The sequence below is a fragment of the Erpetoichthys calabaricus genome, chromosome 5 (assembly GCF_900747795.2).
Source record: "Erpetoichthys calabaricus chromosome 5, fErpCal1.3, whole genome shotgun sequence".
Lineage (NCBI taxonomy): Eukaryota > Metazoa > Chordata > Cladistia > Polypteriformes > Polypteridae > Erpetoichthys > Erpetoichthys calabaricus.
In genome coordinates, this window is record NC_041398.2 from 61,371,584 (window position 1) to 61,392,239 (window position 20,656).

General features: G+C 36.2%; 1 protein-coding gene across 2 annotated transcripts in view; it reads right to left on the reverse strand.

Moving 5' to 3' along the window:
* Positions 1-8,684: 8,684 nt before the first annotated feature.
* pdcd4a (programmed cell death 4a) overlaps positions 8,685-20,656 on the reverse strand; it is a 63,939-nt gene continuing 51,967 nt past the window's right edge. For both annotated transcript variants that reach the window (XM_028801562.2, XM_028801561.2), the window contains exons 9-13: positions 18,368-18,475; positions 15,472-15,582; positions 14,586-14,725; positions 9,745-11,293; positions 8,685-9,704 (exon numbers count right to left, since the gene is read on the reverse strand). In XM_028801562.2, coding sequence (XP_028657395.1) covers positions 11,242-11,293; positions 14,586-14,725; positions 15,472-15,582; positions 18,368-18,475 — 411 coding nt within the window. In that variant the 3' untranslated portion in view covers positions 8,685-9,704; positions 9,745-11,241. The remainder of the gene's footprint in view (positions 9,705-9,744; positions 11,294-14,585; positions 14,726-15,471; positions 15,583-18,367; positions 18,476-20,656) is intronic.

Consider the following 20,656-nt stretch of genomic DNA (forward strand, 5'->3'; position numbering starts at 1 on the left):
CTAACCAGTTCCTACCTGTTGACATCAGTTAAGCTCCATCTCCTCACAACCTTGAGGGATAAAACTAAACAGGAAAGCAAATGAGTAAATACTTTAAAACACACACACACACACAAAAAAAAAAGTACAATAAGCAAATGGCACAGCAAATGCATATAAATATTCACCTTTGGCCCCATTCTCAAGTGTTATGATGTCATAATTAACCATCATTAATAAATTATTTCAGTTCCATGGGCTTTCTTTTAGAAAACATGAAAGCTACACAAGGAAGGAAATTCTGTCATTAGACATACACATTTTAGTTGTATCAGAAATACTTCTTTTCAAGAATGTGCTGATTCTAGTTTCTGTAGTAAGGAAAGTAATGAAAAGAGGCTTTTGAAGAAAATTATTTAATGTTTGGATAGCCTGATGGTGCAATGGTTAGCTCACAGTTCTTGACTCTCGGGTTCAAATTCCATCCCAGGTTCTGTCTCTACTTAGGTTACACATATTGCTTACGTCGGAGTGTAGGGTTAACTGGGAACTGGCCTGGTATGAATGAGTATGTGTGTATTCACTGCAGCGTGGATTCCTGCCTTTTACCCAGTAGGGCATTGTGTCCCTGAGATCTACAGCTGAATAAGCAGGATGGACGGATGTATAAAATATTTTTCTTGTAATTGGTAGCTGATGGAAGGATAGGCATGTAAAAGTGCCACCCTCATAATCTATATAATCTGGTCAATACTATGCTATTAATTTGTATGCTATTGATGGCCACTGCTCACACAAGGTTTATCCTGGGAAAGTGGCTTAAGCAGTCCACTACACTTTAATTTTGCCTCTTATAGTCTCCATCTGTTGATGTGACCCAAGATGACATTTGCTCAGAGACATACACAGTCACACAGGACTTCGGTAACATTTGATAAACAAGTCAAATGCGTTTAATCCAAAATAAGCATTAGAAATGATTAAATAAATCCTAGTCTGTGAAACTCTCTGCCCGTCTACCTGGGAGTGTTCTGTGGTGTCAAAGCTAGACACACTAAAAACTAAACTCTCCTTTGTTCCATGCAAATTCTGATTATTCCACTTTAAGAATTGACACCTTTCCATTTGCTTCAGGCGAGTCTGTGTGTACCATTTTATTATATATTATGAATTCCAACACCAACCTTAACACTGTTCTTCTTACATTTACTGTGTTGTCTGCTTTATCCCATTTTCTGGATTATCTAATAGTTCATTATGGAAGAACGTATAGACTAAAATGTGCAAAAAAAGATGATTTGCAGTTAACAGATTTAAATTCCTAATGAAAACCAAGTGTAAATGAAGAGGTAAGAATCAATTCACTGCCTTGAACTCCCATTCATGCTTATATAACTCGGTCATACACAACATGTATGGGCAAAAGATGACAGAATCTTCCATGAAAAGAACAGTTAATAGTAGTCAAGAAAGATCCTAGGGTAACTTGGCAGTTTATTCAAAGAAATAATAATAATTTAAATAAGCTGAAGTCTGAAGAGGATACTAAACTAGCAGGTACGGAAAATAAACTAAAATTACCTAAATAATTACAAAGCAACCTAGGAACGTACAGGCATGGGCAAAATTGTGGCAGATGAAAATTAATGAAAGTATTACACATAGTTAGTCAAAATTTGAAGTAAAAATATTGTAAATGATTTGAGGACTGGAACTTGAAAAGTGCACCTAACAGACTGCGTTGACTTTTTAGGTTAAGCGCACAGAAGCGATTAAGGAAGCTAATAGGATGGTCATGTGTGCTCCATACATCATGCTAAACAAGTCAAGGGAGGCTATGTTCAGGCAAAGCAGCCATACCACATGCACTTCAGAAGAGGTCATCCACCCAAAGCTAGGCATGGTCGGGCCCAGCCAGTACTTGGATGGGAGACTAACCAGGTAAAAACCTGGGTTGTTGCTGGAAGTGGTGTTGGTGAGGTCAGCAAGGGGCACTTCTCCCATGGTCTAAATGTGGACCCCAATGCCCCAGTGTTCAGATGTAATGTAAAACTGAGCTCCTGATTCTCTGTGGTCATAAAAGACTCCTGGGCATCCTTCGTAAAAAGTAGGGTGTATCTCAATGCGCTGGCTAAATTGCCCATCACACGCTGGTCATTCTGGCCCCCTAATCACCCCCCCCCCCACTCCAGTTGGCCATCTCCCACCATTTCACCCCCTAACAGCTAATGTGTGGGGACATCACAAAATGGCTGCCGTCACATCATCCAGGTGGATGCTGCATATTAGTGGTTGTTGAAGTGGCTCCCCACTCACTGTGTAAAGCACTTTGAATACCTTGAAAAGGTCCTGCGGTGGGTTGGCACCCTGCCCAGGATTGGTTCCTGCCTTGTGCCCTGTGTTGGCTGGGATTGGCTCCAGCAGACCCCCGTGACCCTGTGTTCGGATTCAACGGGTTGGAAAATGGATGGATGGATGGATATTCAGGCTACAACCCTGTCACAACCTGGCATTTAGCTGAATGTGACTAGAATTTTTTTTTTGGTAAAATCACTGCGTTTCACAGTTCTGTCCCCCAAAAAAGACAAATGGAAACAATTACAATAATAAATTCCAAAACATAAATGTGAACAATTTCTAAGTATTCATCCCCAACCTTCAGCACTCTTACTGCTACCACAACAAGTAGTCTTTTTGCATAAGTCTCTATTATTTTTGCACACCATAATGGAGCAACATTTTCCCATTTCTCCTTGCAAAGTTTCTCAAGTTGTGCCGGGTTAGCTGTGGGGTGGTAGTGGACAGCAATTTTTTGGTCTCACCACAAACAATGACAGCATAATTTTAGGGAAACATAGCATTTATCTTAAAAGAAATAACTTAAAGGGTTAATAAATGTTACATACCTGTTCAGGCATATCAGGAAACCAGATAAAGGTCAAAGATGTAATACATAAAATGTAGTAAAAGATGACTATGAGATGTCCTGTAAGCAAGATTGGACAGTTGTCACATACAGAGAAATTTCAAGGATAATAGCTAAACCTAAACATACAGAAGAATAAGAAAATTATTTTATATGTGATTTGGGTGTAAACCAACAAACCAACCAGAGTAAAGGCATGCATTGATTGACATGAATGTAAATTCAACAGTTTATAAAATAAATCTCAACCCTCCGTTTCTTTGATTATTCTGACCATGTTGTAACAGACGGCTGTGATGACTGCTCCTTCTTCATCCTAGTGCTGCAAGAGTAATGAATGACACAGATGGACAAGCTTTTTTCCTCTTTGATTACAGACTCAAAAAGGTTTTATCAGACTTGTCCTAGAAGAGGGTAAGTTTCTTTCTTTAATTTATAATTTCTACCACCTGTTCAATGTGTTAAGGTCAGAATCTGACAGAGCAATTCAAGGACATCATTTTTCTTCATTTCAAGACACCTCATCATTGTTGTCTGGCCATGTGCTTTCGGTCATCGTCATCCCAAGTTTAAGGTTTCTGGCAGAGGGGGGCACGTTTTCTTCCAAGATCCATTTGTATTGTGCAGCATTCTTCTTCCCATTTGTCTTGACCAGATTGCCAATCCCTGTTGTTGAAAAGCTTCCCCCCAAAATGATGTTGTTACCACCCTATTTTATACTACAGTGAGGATGGTGTTACCTGGCCGATGTGTATGGTTAGATTTACGCTACACATCCTACTTAAGTGTTAAAGCCAAGAAAGTTAAGGTTTTCTGCCACATCTTTGCAATATCTTCCAAGTGACATTTTGCAATTTTTAAAAATTTTTTTGCAAATGGTTTTTCAGTCAGGCTTTCTTCATAGCTTCTTGCCTTTTTGTGCAAACCTTTTGAGACTGAACCATGAACATCCTCTCCAATCAGTGATTGGCATCATGTTAGCCCCTCTGACAAGTGCCATTCTTGTTCATTGACTATGTTTAGAGGAGTAGCCTGTGCTAAGAGATGTGGCTTTCATTTCATATTTTTTTTTGCCCGGTTTTGTATGATGGGTAGGTATGTTCGGTGCCTTTGAGATGGTCTTATCCACCTTCCCATTATCTGTACCTCTCTTGAATTTTATCTCTGAATTGTTTTATGTTCTTTTGACTTCATTTTGTGAAACATGATTTACGGGACTGAATAATCTTTCATGCCACACGCGCACACAATATATTATTTACATATATGCAGTAGTGAGGTATCACCTGCTGTACGGTGTACAGTTTTTCTCTCCTTATTGCAAAAAAAATAACAGAAGAGGCTGAATACTGGGCGGAAATGTAAAAGCAATGAGGAAACATTAAAGGAGTTGATACTTTTCACATAAAGCAAACAGATTAAGAGGTGACATGACTGTGTTTAAAATGAAGGGGAATTAGTACAGTGCCTCCCAGATATAATTTTTTAATTAAATCTATAATAAGAATATGGAACCCGAGGTAAAATCTGCAAATATATTAAAAAGGTTTTTTCTACATACAAATGACCATATACACTGTGTAATGCAGGGTAGGACTTTAATCATGACTTGATGTTATTTTGTAAAAATTAGGTGAAGAGGATTAGTAAGCTTGAATTGCTTATTCTTGTAAAAATAAAGTCCTAATATTCTAATGAAATAAAGGCTCATACTTTTTTTTCTTGGTCCAGTGAAAGAGGGCATACAGAATGTTAGGACTTCAACAATAAAGTCTCTTTTCCATCTGCAGCCACATAAACCACAAAGTGGATAGATAAAGGTCTGGTCTGCCTAACAAGTGAAACATCTTAATCCTTTAAGCTTTAAGGAATCAATTCATTTATCAGTGACCTGAAATCTCTGTAACAGTAAAGTCAAATAGAGCCAGAAGCACTTTCCAGCAGCTGTTTGCAACCTTCTAACCAATTGTATCACATACCACTTCAAAAGTGCAATTCTGCCTTGATTCACCTTCTGCCACTAGGAGGAAGACAAGACCTGGATAAATTTATGGTGCAAGAATACAGAACACTATTACTCATTTTAATTTTGCCACCATGATCAGGATAAAAAGAAGGCAGCGAAATTGTACTGAAAACATTAAGACTTAAGGGTCTTTTTAAAAAAAAACTAGTCCCAATCCAGCCAAGTCATTTTTAAAACTTCCAATTCCATCTTATTCTAAAGACCCATGTTCCTGAACCAAAACTTCCCATTTTTTCCTACTTGCCAACTCGTAGATATTGCAAAATCGCAGATATCACATTACATGAATTCTCGTCATGGGGTATGTTAGACCAGGGGTAGGCAACGTCGGTCCTGGAGTGCCACAGTATGTGCAGGTTTTTGTTCCAACCCAGTTCCTTAACGAGAACTCAATTATTGCTGATGAAGCACATATTGCTTAAGTGACATTTTAATGCTTCATTTTAGTGGTCTCGCTTGTTAAGATTCTCCAACCTTAATTGCTTATTTCAATCTTAAACTGCTGCATTCAGTGTTTTAATTGCTCCTTATTAGCAATAAGATGTAAAAGACAAAGCAGCCAGCAGTTCTCCAGCTAGCTTTTTTCCAATTACATCTGTGTGTGTTCATCATGCACTGTTTGATTTAATAAAACACTGAATAGAAAAATGTGGCAGACTGAAAATGATCTGTTTTAGGCTTCAAATCATTTGGATGATATTCTTGGAAAGGAAAAAAATCTACGATATAAGAGCCTTACATTGCACAGACTAACAAGCCATAAAATTAAATAAGGTCTGAGATTGGCAATGATTGGTTTCTAATTAAGCAATTGGGTTGGAATGAAAACCTGTAGCCACTGCGGCTCACCAGGACCGACATTGCCTACCCCTGTGTTAGACTACTGTTGAATTCTGCTTTGTACTTGTAATATTTCTATTGTATTAATGATTACTCGTGTTCTGTTCTGTGTATTGTATTTATCTAAATTTTTGACATCCATTGCCTGCCCAACCTGCCTGGAAAGGGGTCTCTCTTTGAACTGCCTTTCCCAAGGTTTCTTCCATTTTTTTTCCCTACAAGGATTTTTTTTGGGGGAGTTTTTCTTTGTCTTCTTAGAGAGTCAAGGCTGGGGGGGAGTCAAAAGGCAAGGCCTGATAAAGCCTATTGCAGCACTTCTTGTGCGATTTTGGGCTATACAAGAAATACATTGTATTGTATAGTACTTGCTAACCGCAGTCCCTGGATCTTGTCGCCTGACCAAATAAATTTAAATGACTGAAAATGGATGTCTATGTCACATTTATCAACTGAATTCTGACCTTCCAGCCCAGTCTTGCTCGCCTCTTTTATGTGACAGCTAATAACATGCTGCCTGACAGAGGCCGCACTGTACAAGGAGTGTTAACAGCCATGGCAAGTTCAGCTGCAGACTCATCCCTTTTTTCCAGTTCTGTTGTGGTACATAAAATATGAGACAGCTGAGCTTCCCTCCTGTTTGTGAGGTCTAAAACACCTGCATTCCTTATTCCCTTCAATGCATTTTATGATTTTTTCTTGGAGGGTGAACATTCATTGCTCTTCAGCACTTTTGTGCTCACAGACCCTGCTCTTACAACTAGAGGCAACAGGTTTGACATTTTCTGAGCGAGTCACGGTCTAGTTGGAGTGATTTATGGGGCATGTCATATTACATGAATGGATTCGCCCGAGTGCTCCACAGACTGCCTCCAACTCACTAATAATAATAATAATTCATTACATTTATATAGCGCTTTTCGCTTTTCTCAGTACTCAAAGCGCTATCCACACAGGGAGGAATCGGGAAGCAAACCCACAATCTTCCACAGTCTCCTTACTGCAAAGCAGCAGCACTACCACTGCACCACCATGTAAATGAAGGCTACAACTTACAATACATGATAAAAGTTGTGTAAAATGACATACCCTTCAGGGGAGTTCTTAAACTTAGGGATCCATTACCTATTACACAAAATAACATCCGATTCCAAATGGCAAGTTTACATGCAGTAAAATGAAAGTGGTTGAATAACTGTCTATAGCAATCTTGAATGTTTTGAGCCTACAACTGTAATGTAAAATTAATATGACTGGTGGATCAATGCACTGGAACATCTTTCATTAATTTTCCATACTCACGTAGTCCAGTTCAGTGTCCCAGATGGCTGGAACCTATTAAGCAGAGGGGAGTATAATTTAAATATTATGTGGATTTACCTGTATTCCATTGTTGCAGTAATAATACACATGGCGATATTATTAAACCAATTTTTATTTAAATAATCACTAAGTCTCAAAATGTCAGCACAGCTGGAAGCTTGCAACAAAATCAAGAGATATAAAGCTGTTAACCATTGACTTATAATGCAGCGATTAGGGCTTCAGTAATGAATGACAATAAACAAAAAAAGAAACAAATACCATGTGAAAACCAGTCAAAAGAAGATCAAGATGAAGCTTGAAAACACAAAAAAAAGCAATAGCTCGACAATAACATAAAAAATGAATATTAAAAAAATCTCCTTCAAAAATGGCTTTTAATGAAAAAGGAAAAAATCAAAATACTACCCGAGAAGATTTAAAACAAGCAGAGAATGCTCAAAGGAACTTACAAATTCTTGCAATAAAAGTTGAATTCTGTATTTGACCTCTTTTTCAATAATGCTCTAGGAATACAGAGCTCAGCTACAAATTATGCACATAGGGAATATTTACTATGCATACAAAACAAATTTCATTTGCACTTCCACCCACCTAAACTATCATAAAGAAAAAACAAACCAAAGCATCAAAAGAAAAAGCTGTGTGTGTAAGACGTCAGGGGCCTGTTGTAACGCACTGCTTACGTCACCCAGTGCAGGCTAAACAAGCTATCATCTAGGTGTGACAGACAACACAAGGAGCTTCAAGTCTAAAGGAAGAGATGATAAAGGTCATGTTTTGCATTTACAATTGCATCAGCAATAAACAAAAACAAATGCTGAATGTTTTTAATTACCTAATTATTTATTACTCATGTAGTTTACATGACTCATGAGTGTTTCATATAATTCCACATGCAATTTCTTCCTTCTTTCCAGTTACAACAATTGGTACAAACACATTTTTAAAATTTTCTCAGATTCAGTCTAACGTTCTTTGGTTTATGCAAAAGCATCATGTGCAGTGACATAACGTTTTATAAGCTATTAGTATGCTACAAGAAACAATGTATCTTTCCTTATCTTCCTATTAGACAAGAGGAATGTCAAAGAAGGTGACATAGTTCTACTCAAAATAGTGCAAAAGGCTTAAGAGTTGTTTTTGAAAAGGAAACTAGATACTCAAAGGTTAGGTAAAAGTGCCTTTGGAAAATTAACCACCTGACATAAGAATATTCAGGCCTACATTTTGTACTCTTGCTCAACAAAAGAAAGACACGACTTCCTTGTTCATTTCTTTTGGATAATCATAAATAGGAAGCAACTACTGCAAACCCATATTGGCCACTAGGAAGCTGACATTTTTGACTAAAGTTTGGCTTGTCTTTCAAAAATAAAAGAGCCTGCAGGTATATCTTTTATTACATAATTATTTATTTAAAGATGTGCTCATCCAAAATATAAAAGTTCCTCCAACACAAAGTCCTTGTAATTTTGTATTTACTGATGGAATGTAACTCAAGAAGCTGCCCCAGAATTTGAAGAATTTAAACAAAGATAAATCATCAATATAACAGAGAAAACTTAAAAATGAAGGATACAAGTTGAAATCTAGGATGCCATCTTTTTATTGTTGAATCAGTATTTGAAATGCATATAAAATATGCAAAAACAATTATTATTTAACGAACAAAAGAAAAAATACGGTGCGTATTCTAAAGTCTGCAGCCCATGTTGACAACTGTCTGAAAACAGGTTTTAATGAAATAACCAAAATAATGTCCTTTTATCACCATGAAGAAAATATATCTGGGGAATCCAAAATGTTTTATTTAAGAACACCTGTGGAAGGAACCAGACTGGCACAAATGCAAAATTAAAAGAATACTTACATTTTATACCAATGTTAATTTGTAGTGAAACTATGCTAAGAGCATTTTCACAAGGGGACAGTGTGCAGTTAATTGAATGATGAATGTTTTTGATTTAATATGAAAGATATACATTTCTAAGACTTAATTATTACAGTTTTCAGGTAGTCAATGAATCCTAGACATACTTGCAAATAAAAATAAATGTTTCCAGCTGCATCAACAGTCTAATTTTCAGCAAATTTGAAGCTGTACTATAGATTAAAATGCACATTTTGTGACTAGAAGTATGCTTAAAGGAAAAAAAAAATTCTCTTGGTGTGCAAAACTAACAGGTAAACACTTTGGCCAAAGATTTCCAGAGAAACTTTCCATATAAAGGGGTGGTCCATAATAATAACACATCACTTTAAACCTATGTCAACCAAAATTTCTCTTGTTATGAAGAATCTGCATACTTTTATAAAGAAAAAAGGCACGCCTGGCAGGAGTACTGTGTTCATTTCAAAGAGAAGGTGAAAATAACAGCTACAACAGAAGAAAACAGCTACTTCGATTATTAGAAATTTAGGTTCAATTAAAGGAAAATGTGGAGTCCAGCTTTTCTTGTGGGATGTCTTAAAGATGCATTTTTTCAGATATTTAGTTACATTATCAAAAACACATTGATACAAATGGTAAAGTGAATTATGTTGAAGCTTCCATATACTGGATACATCTTATTTTCCTTTTTATTTTAAATCAATATATGGTATCAACATCTGCAGAACTGTGCATATTTATATTGTATAATATTTTTACTTTTCTAATGTGGGCCTATTTTCATGTTAAAGGTAAATTAGAACAGGGGCTCATAGAATTAAAAGGGATGAGAAGAAGAAGAAAACCGAAGAAGGACCAGAGAGAAGTAAAAACACAGAAAGCTCACATGATTGCAAGCTTTACACAGTATCTTATTACTAAAACTGGCTAGACAGTTAAAATAGCCATCCATAAACCAACCCCTCAGAAAATAATGTAGCCACAGATCAGATTTTGATGTAATACTTAATAGTTTCCATCTGCTTATTTTGGTCAGCTACATATATGAATAGTAAAACCATTCCAACCCCAGGTTTGCTCTGAATATTCAGCATGAACATTTATTCTTGACGAGTGAGAGGTCATCCAAGTGAGTGGATAAAACTGTTGCCCTTTCCATAATAAAACAGAAGGAATGGCCCATGTACACTTGTGAAATGCACCTTTGACTTAAAAGTTGACAATCTTCCATTTAACAGTTTAAATTGAAAATCATCATTAAAAACCGAACACCCAGACACAGATTACAAAATGTTAAGGTATACTGTGTATGTAGTATAAATCCACGCATCCTTAAAGTCTGGATGCCATCCAAAACAAATTTTACAGAATTTTTACAAGCAGATTTAACTTCTATACATGACTGTATTTTAAAATTGAAATTTCTCAGTTTTATTGAGAAAACAGCAAAGGTGAAGTTACCTTCATCTTTGTTCTTTATTCATAACATAACAGTTAATGCTTCTGAAACATTCCAAAAAACATACCACTTATGCCTGCCTTTGTTATTCCGCTGAGATATACATGACATCTGTGGACAACTTTAACATTTCAGACACACTTTCTACCTCACTGAAGTGTATAAAGTAGCAATGACAGATTCCAATTTTCAAAAAGTTCCCAGATTAAAGTCAGAATGAAGACAGATCAACACTGACCTAACTTTGCCACTTGTATATTGTGCTATCAGAACAAAATACAATAATGCTACAATACAAAGGGAAATGAGTGAAATGCAAATCTGTGTCTAGGGATTAAAATGTCTTTTGTCAGCCCAGATGGAAAATAGGATAATTAAATCCAAACATAATGCTACCTTGCATTATCAGATCACCATTCCAAAAAAAAAAAAAAAAAAAAAATACAATGCAACCATTAGATTTAATTGTGCACCACTTTCACTGGAATCAACTCATGCAATGTGTCATTGAAGTAAATTTTAAACTGAACCAATTCAGAATCAAGCTCCCCTAATCCCCTTATGCCTCCAGGTTAAAACACACATACATACACACACTCGATCTCGCTGAGGAGTGGAACTGAAAAAAGATGTCCTCCAAAGTCAGTGCTGCATTTTCCACAGGTTGTAGAAGAACAGCAATGTTGCAGCTGCCAGGAGACGGGATGCAATTGGAGAGGGTAGAGATGCTCTTTTATACTGTCTCTTTTTTGACTGGTTCTCTCCACCTCAAGCCTTGAGCTCAACTCCCAATGACTTTATTCCTTGACACGGCCTCCATCTCCCTCGCTCACAAACCGCTTACGTCCTCTAATAGCCACGAGAGAACAAAAGAGAGAGAGAGATTACTTTAAAACAAAATGCAAAACTTCACCTTTGCTTTATTGATAAGCCAAATGAATTTTCCAGCAGTATGAAAAGCATTTTAAACCCTTCAGGAACAGACTCAAAAATTTTGCTCTAAAACTAATTTCTTACATGCCTCATCAAAACATTTTAACCCTGTAGCGAGCTGTCTAACAACACAGGCATCTTAAGGCAAACCTATTCACATGATACAAACGCTGACTGATATATAATAATTATATATTACATACTGGATACAGTACCTATATACTAATATGCATGTGCACTGTACTGGTTTATTTATTGTTGTAATTTCCATTCTTCCAGTTAAACCCCCACCTACTCACATTTTCTTGTGTTTAATAAACCCTTTATTTTAATAAAGAACGTTTGGTTTTGGCATTTTGTTCTGGGTGGTATACCATATCATCGCTATATGCCATATACATGGAAAGCATTGTGACCAGGACGAACTTCCAGCTTGTATTTTTTCAAAGCATTTCCACATTCTATGCATCCCTGAACATTTAATCACTTTTCAAGTGAGATCATATGCAACAATGCCTGCCTTAGAAAGGCAAATGGTACAGATTGCAAACAAAAACCATTGAGAGGCAGGCTCTGGACTACATTTGTGGTCGACCCCCATTACACACTGTGGTTTGCCTATCGGCCAAAGATTAGAGTGCAGGAACCAATTATCTATCTGCTCCACAAGGGTTATTCTCACCTGGACAAAGCTGACAGCACTGTTTTTTTTTTTATTTCTCCAGTGCATTTAATATAATCCAGCCATCCCTGTTAATGGGTAATCACAGAGATAATGTTAAGGGACTTTCTATTGGGCAGACCACAGTTTGTAAGACTCAAGGACTGTGTTTTTTAAAACAAATGTGAGCAACAGTGGAGGACCAAAAGGGAACAGTTCAGCCTCCTCTACTCTTCACTCTGTACACCTCTGACTACATATAACAAAAGGTCATGTCATTTTTAAGAATTCACAAATGACACTGCACTTATGGGGTGTATCAGTAAGGGGGATGAGACAATAGTATAGAAGTCAGATGGAGAACTTTGTTTCTTGGTGCAAAGCAAATTATCTGAATCTTAACAGCAGCAAACCAATGAATTGGTTGTTGACTTTCACCGTAGTAAAGAGCTTCTATGTCCAGTCACTAATCAGGGAATTAATATAGAGGTGGTGCCCTCCCAGAAGCACCTGCTTGTCCACCTTAGTGACATGTTGGACTGGCCTCATAACACAGAGGAGTTATATAAGAAGAATCTGATCTGCCCTTTCTTAGGAGACTGTTTCTTTAATGTGGATAGTGACATACTTTACATCTTCTACAACTCTGTGATGGCCAGTGCAATTTTCTGTGGTGTGCTAAGCTGGTAACATTACTTCAAGAGAGGCCCACCAAATCAACAAACTAGTTAAAAGGACAGGCTCAATTATGGGACACCCTCTGGACCCCTAAAGGTAGCAGCAAAGAAGAGAAATAAAACAAAACTGAATGCCACTAAAATACTGCTACACATCCTCTCCATGACAAACTAACACTGAGTACCTTCAGCTCAGAAGAAGTAGGGGAAGACGGGGCAGGTTGTCTCAAGGGTCATCTAGGAAAAGTTATTATATCTATGGTGTGCTGGCATCAGTGATGAGTACCAGACAGTCGGGTAAACAGTATAATTGTTAGGTACATCACGGATTAAAACTTGTATGTTTGTCAACGAAAAAGCATCTTTTCGTGTATCAGAGAGTTTCACATTTCCGGAGAATAATTCAACACAGGTAATTTTTCAAGCACTGATTTGAAGATCTTTGAATCCTGAATTTATTGTGCAATGTGCCAGTTCTTTATATTAACTTCGTTGGTGCTGCTGAAAACTGAAATGTACTGACCTAGCTCTATTGGGGCATGTTGTCACATGTCACATGTGTTGAATTCCGTCAAAACAAGACTTCATTTTCATCTTCGCGGAAAAGGATGAAATATGGGAGCATGACGCCACTGATATCATCATGAAGTTGCCTGCCCCCATTTGTGTTGGTGGAACTGCCAGAAGCAGCAAGCAGTTTAAGTTTCGTTATGGATTGCTGTGCAACTATGGCGCTGACATAGGCCTGGACTAGACCTGAAACAGTGAGCTGCCTATGACTATAAAATTGTGTTTTGGTACAGGAACATGATGCTGTTGCAACTGAGTTAGTCTGTAGTAGTTGGCATGTTCTAAAGGCCTACTTGATGACAGCTTTAACTATTCGTGACAACATGCCCCTGCTTGTGAGACAACATACCCCACATCTCAAATGTCCCAGTTTAAATTAGTTTATTACTAACTAAGTATCTCTGTTGATAATGCTTGTTATTTTGTATCTGTTTAATGGTAATTTACCTAATCAACGCAGGCCTTTGCTTGGCAAAAACTTTATATTTGACCCATCCACAGCTGACTAAGTAAAACTTGCCCCATCTTCCCCTATGTCAAGAAACACTACCGGGGCTTCTTTACACCAATAGCAATACGCTGGTATAATTCTTCACTGTGACTGCCAAGTCAAATGTTTCTTTCTTTTAAAATTTTCTTCCTTTTTAGGCATTATGGTGTATGTTCAGACCATTCTGTATGTGTATATGTATTTATTCATCTATCTATCTACAGTATCTATCTATCCATCCATCCATCTGTTAAACACTATATTTCCACCTGGGGATAAATTCTATCCATCTATAAAATATACACACACAGAGCATGTTGTGTATACCTGAATGTATGGGTGCAGGTTTTTCTTGGTATTATATTACTGCCATAGTGTACGTGCTAAAAACCTATGTACACTATGCACAAGAGACAATCAAATTTAACTCTAAATGTGTGGAAAGGACAATTCAAACAAATCATTCAATTCAAATTAAACCTGGCACCTTTAAAAACACTGTAAAATTATAGAAGTCTATCTAGAGCAAAACCCTTCTGATAGATATGGCTGTACATTGATGATGTTTACTATCCAAACATCAGCACGCTAGATGAACAAGACATTTTAACAATATATAAGGAACCTCATATGCTGAACACTTTTTTTGCAATCTGTCCATTTTTTTGCCCTGCACATGCAGAGATGCAATCAAAGCTGACCATTAATTTGATGTGGTGACAGGTGCTTGTGGCTTAACCCACAACAGTGGCACCCTTAAAAGTTTTATAAAAATGCGACAGCAACTAAAATAACAAGCAAGATCCTCACCTTGAAGGGCAAGTATCTCTGAGCTGTTTGGTTATAACTGCTTCCTGGAAACATAGGTCTACAAACTTCTCCAGTATAGTGTGGGCATGTGGTACATCAAGGTTAATGTCAGGCAGTTCGTCATAGACACGCTGGAAGCCCTTGAAAAAGATAGTATTTTCAAATTATTATCACGTTTAAATTTAAATAAAGACATTCTGTGATAAAAAATTAAATACAGCTTTTTGGTAAATGTATTTAAAGTTTAAAGCTGAAAAAAACATAACTAAAACATAAAAAACTTTGGCATTACACACTTAATGACTGTTAGACTACTACAAGTTTATAAAAAGCTGATACTTTCACAACGCATATCACGAAGGAGGTTTGTTTTACTTTCGTTAATTTTATAGGACTAGAATTCTAAACAGTCCACATTAATTTCTATTATAGAATTACTTTTCTGAAATTAAAGGAATTGCTTAAATCTTATCTTGAGAATCCAATGATTTTCTGGTTAGAATGCAAGGACAGGTAGTACTAAATTAATTATTATAAAATGATTTACCTAAACATGACCAAAATCGGTTGTAATACCTCTACTGGCTTGGGGGATGCTTTGTTGGGTTGGCTTCAAATACAACATACTACTTCATTTTGATCTAGTTTTCAAACAATCTAGCAAGTGGATGTATTTCACAGTTTTTTTAACTTAATAAAACATGTTTTTTGTGGGTGCTATTAAAAATGGTTTTAAAAACATATGGGTGAAACATTACATTTGTCACCGATTTATTCCTTACTTTAATTATAAGTAAAAATGTCTTATGCTTGCAGAGTGAATTATTATTACTTAACAAAAAACACTACATTTAGAAGCCAAGAAAATGTATAAAACATTTCTTACTCTGTTCATCTGGTCAAGTGTGATAAGGCCAGTCTTCCAAAACACCTGAAGTAGCTTAACCATCATTTGTATGGCTGTATCACCACTGGATTCCAGTACCATCACCACAGCCTGGATTTGATTAAAAGAACAAATGAAATAAGCAATTACAGGGACAAACATTAGCTCAAATGCATGGGTTCAAGGGTAGCAAGTCCAACTGGGAGATCAAAATGTAATGACAAAAGTGTAAATAACAGTTCAAGATCATGATATAGTCCTGTTCTTCTGTTCACCGCATCCTCTTATTACTGTTAGAATTCTTAAAAATATGCATAAAATCTTAAAAGAGTGATATGAACATATGGGTTTCCATATGACTTTTGGAGGCAACACTTTGCCAAGCACAAGTACATGTTTATATTTACAACTATACAAACGTGAGCACCATGATGTCTGAACATGTTTCCTTTCACATCATGCTAGAACACTTCCTCATTTAGTTCAAAGCTTGTCAATCCTATATATTACTCTAAAATAACATCAAGTGTCATTTTAAAGGTCTCTACAGATTCTTGTCTGGGTGTCTTCTGATGAAGTGCGCATGCGCAGGGCACGATGCGATATTACTGTCAGAGAAAGTTAGAAGCGTTTTATGGAAATACAAACCAGTATTACTGCGAGAGGAAATTAAAGGTACACAATACAGTGACGCATATTACAGCCACATACAAGCCAGTATTACTGTCAGAGGAGATTAAAGGCATATTACCGACGCGCACGCCTGTATTACCGCCAGAGAAAATTAAAAGGTATATTACGGACGTACAAGCCAGCGGACGTACAAGACGGTATCCTTCAATAAGGGTGCGCACAAAAAGACGAGCCTCAAAAGGGCGACCTCAATTGGGCGCAGCGAATAAAGGCGCGCTCAATTGAGGTCACCTTTTTGAAGCTCGCCTTTTTGTGCGCGCCCTTATTGAATACAGCCGTACAAGACAGTATCACTGTCACAGAAAATTAAAGACACACAATACACGGCAGCAGCCCACAAAGAACGGTCAGCTCAGCAAGTAAACATCAACAAAAGAAAGGCTGAAAGAAAGAAAAACACGACCAACAAAAAGAATGAGGTCAAAGTCCCTTGCCATTTAATATAGACTGTTCCTACTAATGTTTATGCACTACTGTTCTAGCTCCCGTTATTATAACGGGCTAAATGACTAGTTTCATTTTATAGCTTAAACATAACCTTCTGTGACTTCTACTCTGTACATCATGCTATAAAACCTAAGCTTTCTTAATAACTTCAGTACACTGTCTGGATGTAGACATGACAAATCCACTTCAACTATTAAGTCTTAAGTGAATTTAAATAATGTAGTTTTACTTCCTACGTGTAGCACATTAACATTTACTTACACTAAATTTTATTCTGCCACACTTCTGCTCAAGCCTTTAAGTTTTCCAAGTCCCTCTGTAATAAATTGGTTGAGTCTAGATTATCTATTATTCCACCTATATTTATATTCCTATTAAGAGCACATACATACACATATGCACTATAATCACACTATAACACTTTGCTTCTTGTATTTGGGAAAATCTTGCATTCATCTACACATTACAACCTGCATTAACACTTCATTTAGCCTGATTAATAACCTTTTAATATGGGCCCTTACCAAAAGCCTTCTGAAAAAAATCAAAGTGACTAAGATCATATGCATCAACCTAATCCTATTATTTAGTTTTTTCCACATAGAATTCTGGTGTATAACTAAATTACTACCTCTGCCATCTGAACCAATGCAGACTCTCAGTAACACACCTGTTCCTACCAAGTGATGCTTAAAAGTTTTTCTTAAAAACTCGTTCCATTACATTTAAATGTGATGCACGTTAAGCTTACTAGTTTCTAACCTCTTGAATCTACACAATCACCCTTTTTATATAGTGCGATATATGCTATTTTCCAGTCCATACAAATTTCCCCAGTGTGCAGTAACTTTCAAAAAATATACTTTAAGGTTTTACATATGCACTCACTAACCTCCTTTTGCACTCAAGGATAAATATTACTTGATCCTAGCAACTTATCTTATTACATCCTTTCTAATTCAAGTACCACATCTTCCTGTACCACTTCCAAAACATTAAGTACCTCTATGGCTGTCCTTTTACTGCTAGGAAGTTGTTCACTTCTTTATATGTTTAAAACTTAAGAAAAATGGAAGTTTAGAACATTTGTTATTTCAGTTTGTTTATATTTTAACTTGTCCATAGTGTTCCTGATTCACTTCCTCCTTGACCCCTTGTTTAATACTAAAAATATTGAAAAAATCTCTCTGTCATCTTTCGCCTTTGCTGCAATATTTCTAACTGCCTTTTAGTTGCTGTAATATCATTGTTAATGGTTGTTCTCATATGCCTTATTTTAACACCAGAGTTATACACCTTACATAGAATTTTGGAGTGAACTTGTTCTGAATTAGATATAAAATGCTTTTAAACTTGACCCACTGCTCCTCCACTGTCTCTACATTTAAAAAGATTACATCACTATTAGATTTTGCTTAATCTTCTCAAAATCTGCCCTACCAAAGGTAAACTAAACATTCAGTTTTAGTTTCTGCATATGCACTCTGTCAAAACACTGTGAAATTATAGCCACTTGACCCTAATGGTTCAATCACCACCACTCTCGTAAAATCTATTCTGGTAATTACACAAATATAAAAATGAGAACACGTTTCCTCTCGTTATTAAAAAAAACAAAAAAAAAACAGTTGTTGATTAATAGTTTTGTATTTTTCAAGTCTGTTAAGTAAATCTGAAACACTCCTCTAATCCTAAACAACAAATATGGTATTTAAACCAGAGTAAACACACAATAATAAGCAAATGCAAATTTTACCTCATAGACAAGCTCATGATGAAAGTGCGGCACTTCAAGGTCTCGCAGACAGCGCTCTGCTTCTGATACATCACCAGATACCAGGTACTCTTTCAGTAACAAATTCATCTGAAACAGGTAAATGATGGAGCATTTTGCAGATTTTACAGGTTTATAATACTAGAGTTGTTCAGTAAAGTGAAACTGTTCTGAATAGAATAAACACAACTGTAAGATCAAGAAATCCAAATCTGAGGACTGGTAAAGGTATTCAGAAGGCATGACACTGTAGTTTTACAGCAAAACTCCAAACTATACAAGAATAACATTAATAAATCACAAGGCTTCTCCCTTAAACCAAAATGTTCAGAAATGTTTTAAGTAGCATGATGTAGATTTTTTGGCTATTCAAATGATGGGTAGTGAACAATGATTATTCAACTGAAATGATTAAGGCTCTATATGGAGACTCTGTACCCAGTGAAGTAATGCATAAACTTGTAATGTGTCAGAAGTCCCTTTTACACAGGTAAGCTATCCCAAAATGCAACCATCATTGGCCGTTTCAGAGCCGTATATAAATATGGTGCATTCTGCTTTGTGCTCTCAAGAGAAAAGATAAATTATGAGATAAAAAGTAATACAACTACTCATCAAATTATGAATAGGTATGGAGATCAAGATATATTAATCTACGATCTTCAGTATACAGTATTTTTGCAAAAATAAATAAATAAAAATAAAACGTATGTTAAAGGCTAGGAGAGCTGGAACACATTTTTAAAATGCCTTTGTTACTGTTATGTCAACATTTCAAGTATATTCTGCATGTTAATAGACAATACTTTAAGCAATGTGCTGCTGCCATTAGAAATACATTTTATCATTATAATAGTTTTAGTTATTGTCTAATGAATACATATTATTGATCGATACATTTTTTGGTTCCTGGCCTCTATTGTAGGAACGGATTAAATTTTTACATTACGTCAAAAAAAGGATTAAGCAAAGCAAGCAAAGACTGCTACACCGGCAAATCTGAAATTAGTTATAACTAATCAAAAATGCAAAATTATGCTCTTGAATTTTACTCTTGGTCTTAAAAATGTGTAATTGTCTTCTTGTATTTGCAAAACAACTTATATAATAGATTAGCATGGCCAGGTATACAAAGGATTAGTTTTCCATTATCTTATGTTAATTGCACCTAACAGGCAAGTATCAGAATACTGTGACTCAATGTTATTGTTTATAAATTTCCTGTTAAAATTTATATAAAAATATACACTTCTAGGTAAGGCCAAAATATGTTAGGCCAGGTTGCAGTTTTAATCATTGCTGAAGCACAATACATTTTTAACACTAGAATCTCTAAAGCCTACAAAAATATTTGTAATGCCGAGCCACCTTAAATTCTCTCACACCTCCTCATCAGCGTGTTTGTTTTGTTAACATGTCAATCAGCACAAGCAGCAAGCAGACTGCTATCCAATTCCCCACTGAGGCAGCTGAAGTCAGATGCAAAATTCTCACAACTGAAGTCTTTGTCTGGGAGTTGTGTCTGGAATTGTAGGATGACAGGAAATGCTAGGCAAGTGAATGCTGAACACATACTAAAACATTTTTTAATGTTAGAGTAATAATGACAAAATGTTGACATGAAGTATACAATGTGGGAAGACTGAAGTCCAAATATCCAATAAACACTTTCACAAAAGGTATAACAAATCAAATTTATGTTTTTATTATATAATAGTATAGTAGCTCACTACTCAAAATGCTAACTGCAGGGAGGACCCAGGATCGAACCTGCAATCTCTTGATTATGAGACAGCAGTTCTTACCTCTGCACCAGCCAAGCAGACAGGTCTACTTTGTATCGATTGATATTTGGTTTTTACACACTGAGGGCAACATGTAACTTCAACAATTTCTTTTTCTTCGATTATATTCTTGAATAAAAGCGTACTTGTTTTGTTATACCTTTTGTGAAAATATTTATTTGATATTTGGGACTTCAGTCTTCACATATTATACACTTCACGTCAACATTTTGTCATTATTACTACAACATGAAAAAAGTTTCCATTTTAGCAATGTGTTCAAAAGTTCTTGCCTCGCATTTCCTGTTATCCTACATTTACACATATCGTTGTAGACACGAAACACACATGAAATGTATGTATTCCAAATAATATATTATCTACCCTATACAATTCCAGACACCTAACTCCCAGATAAAAAGACTTCAACTGGCTTGGTGGGGGATGAGATAGCAGGCTGCTTACTACCTTGTGCTGATTGACACAA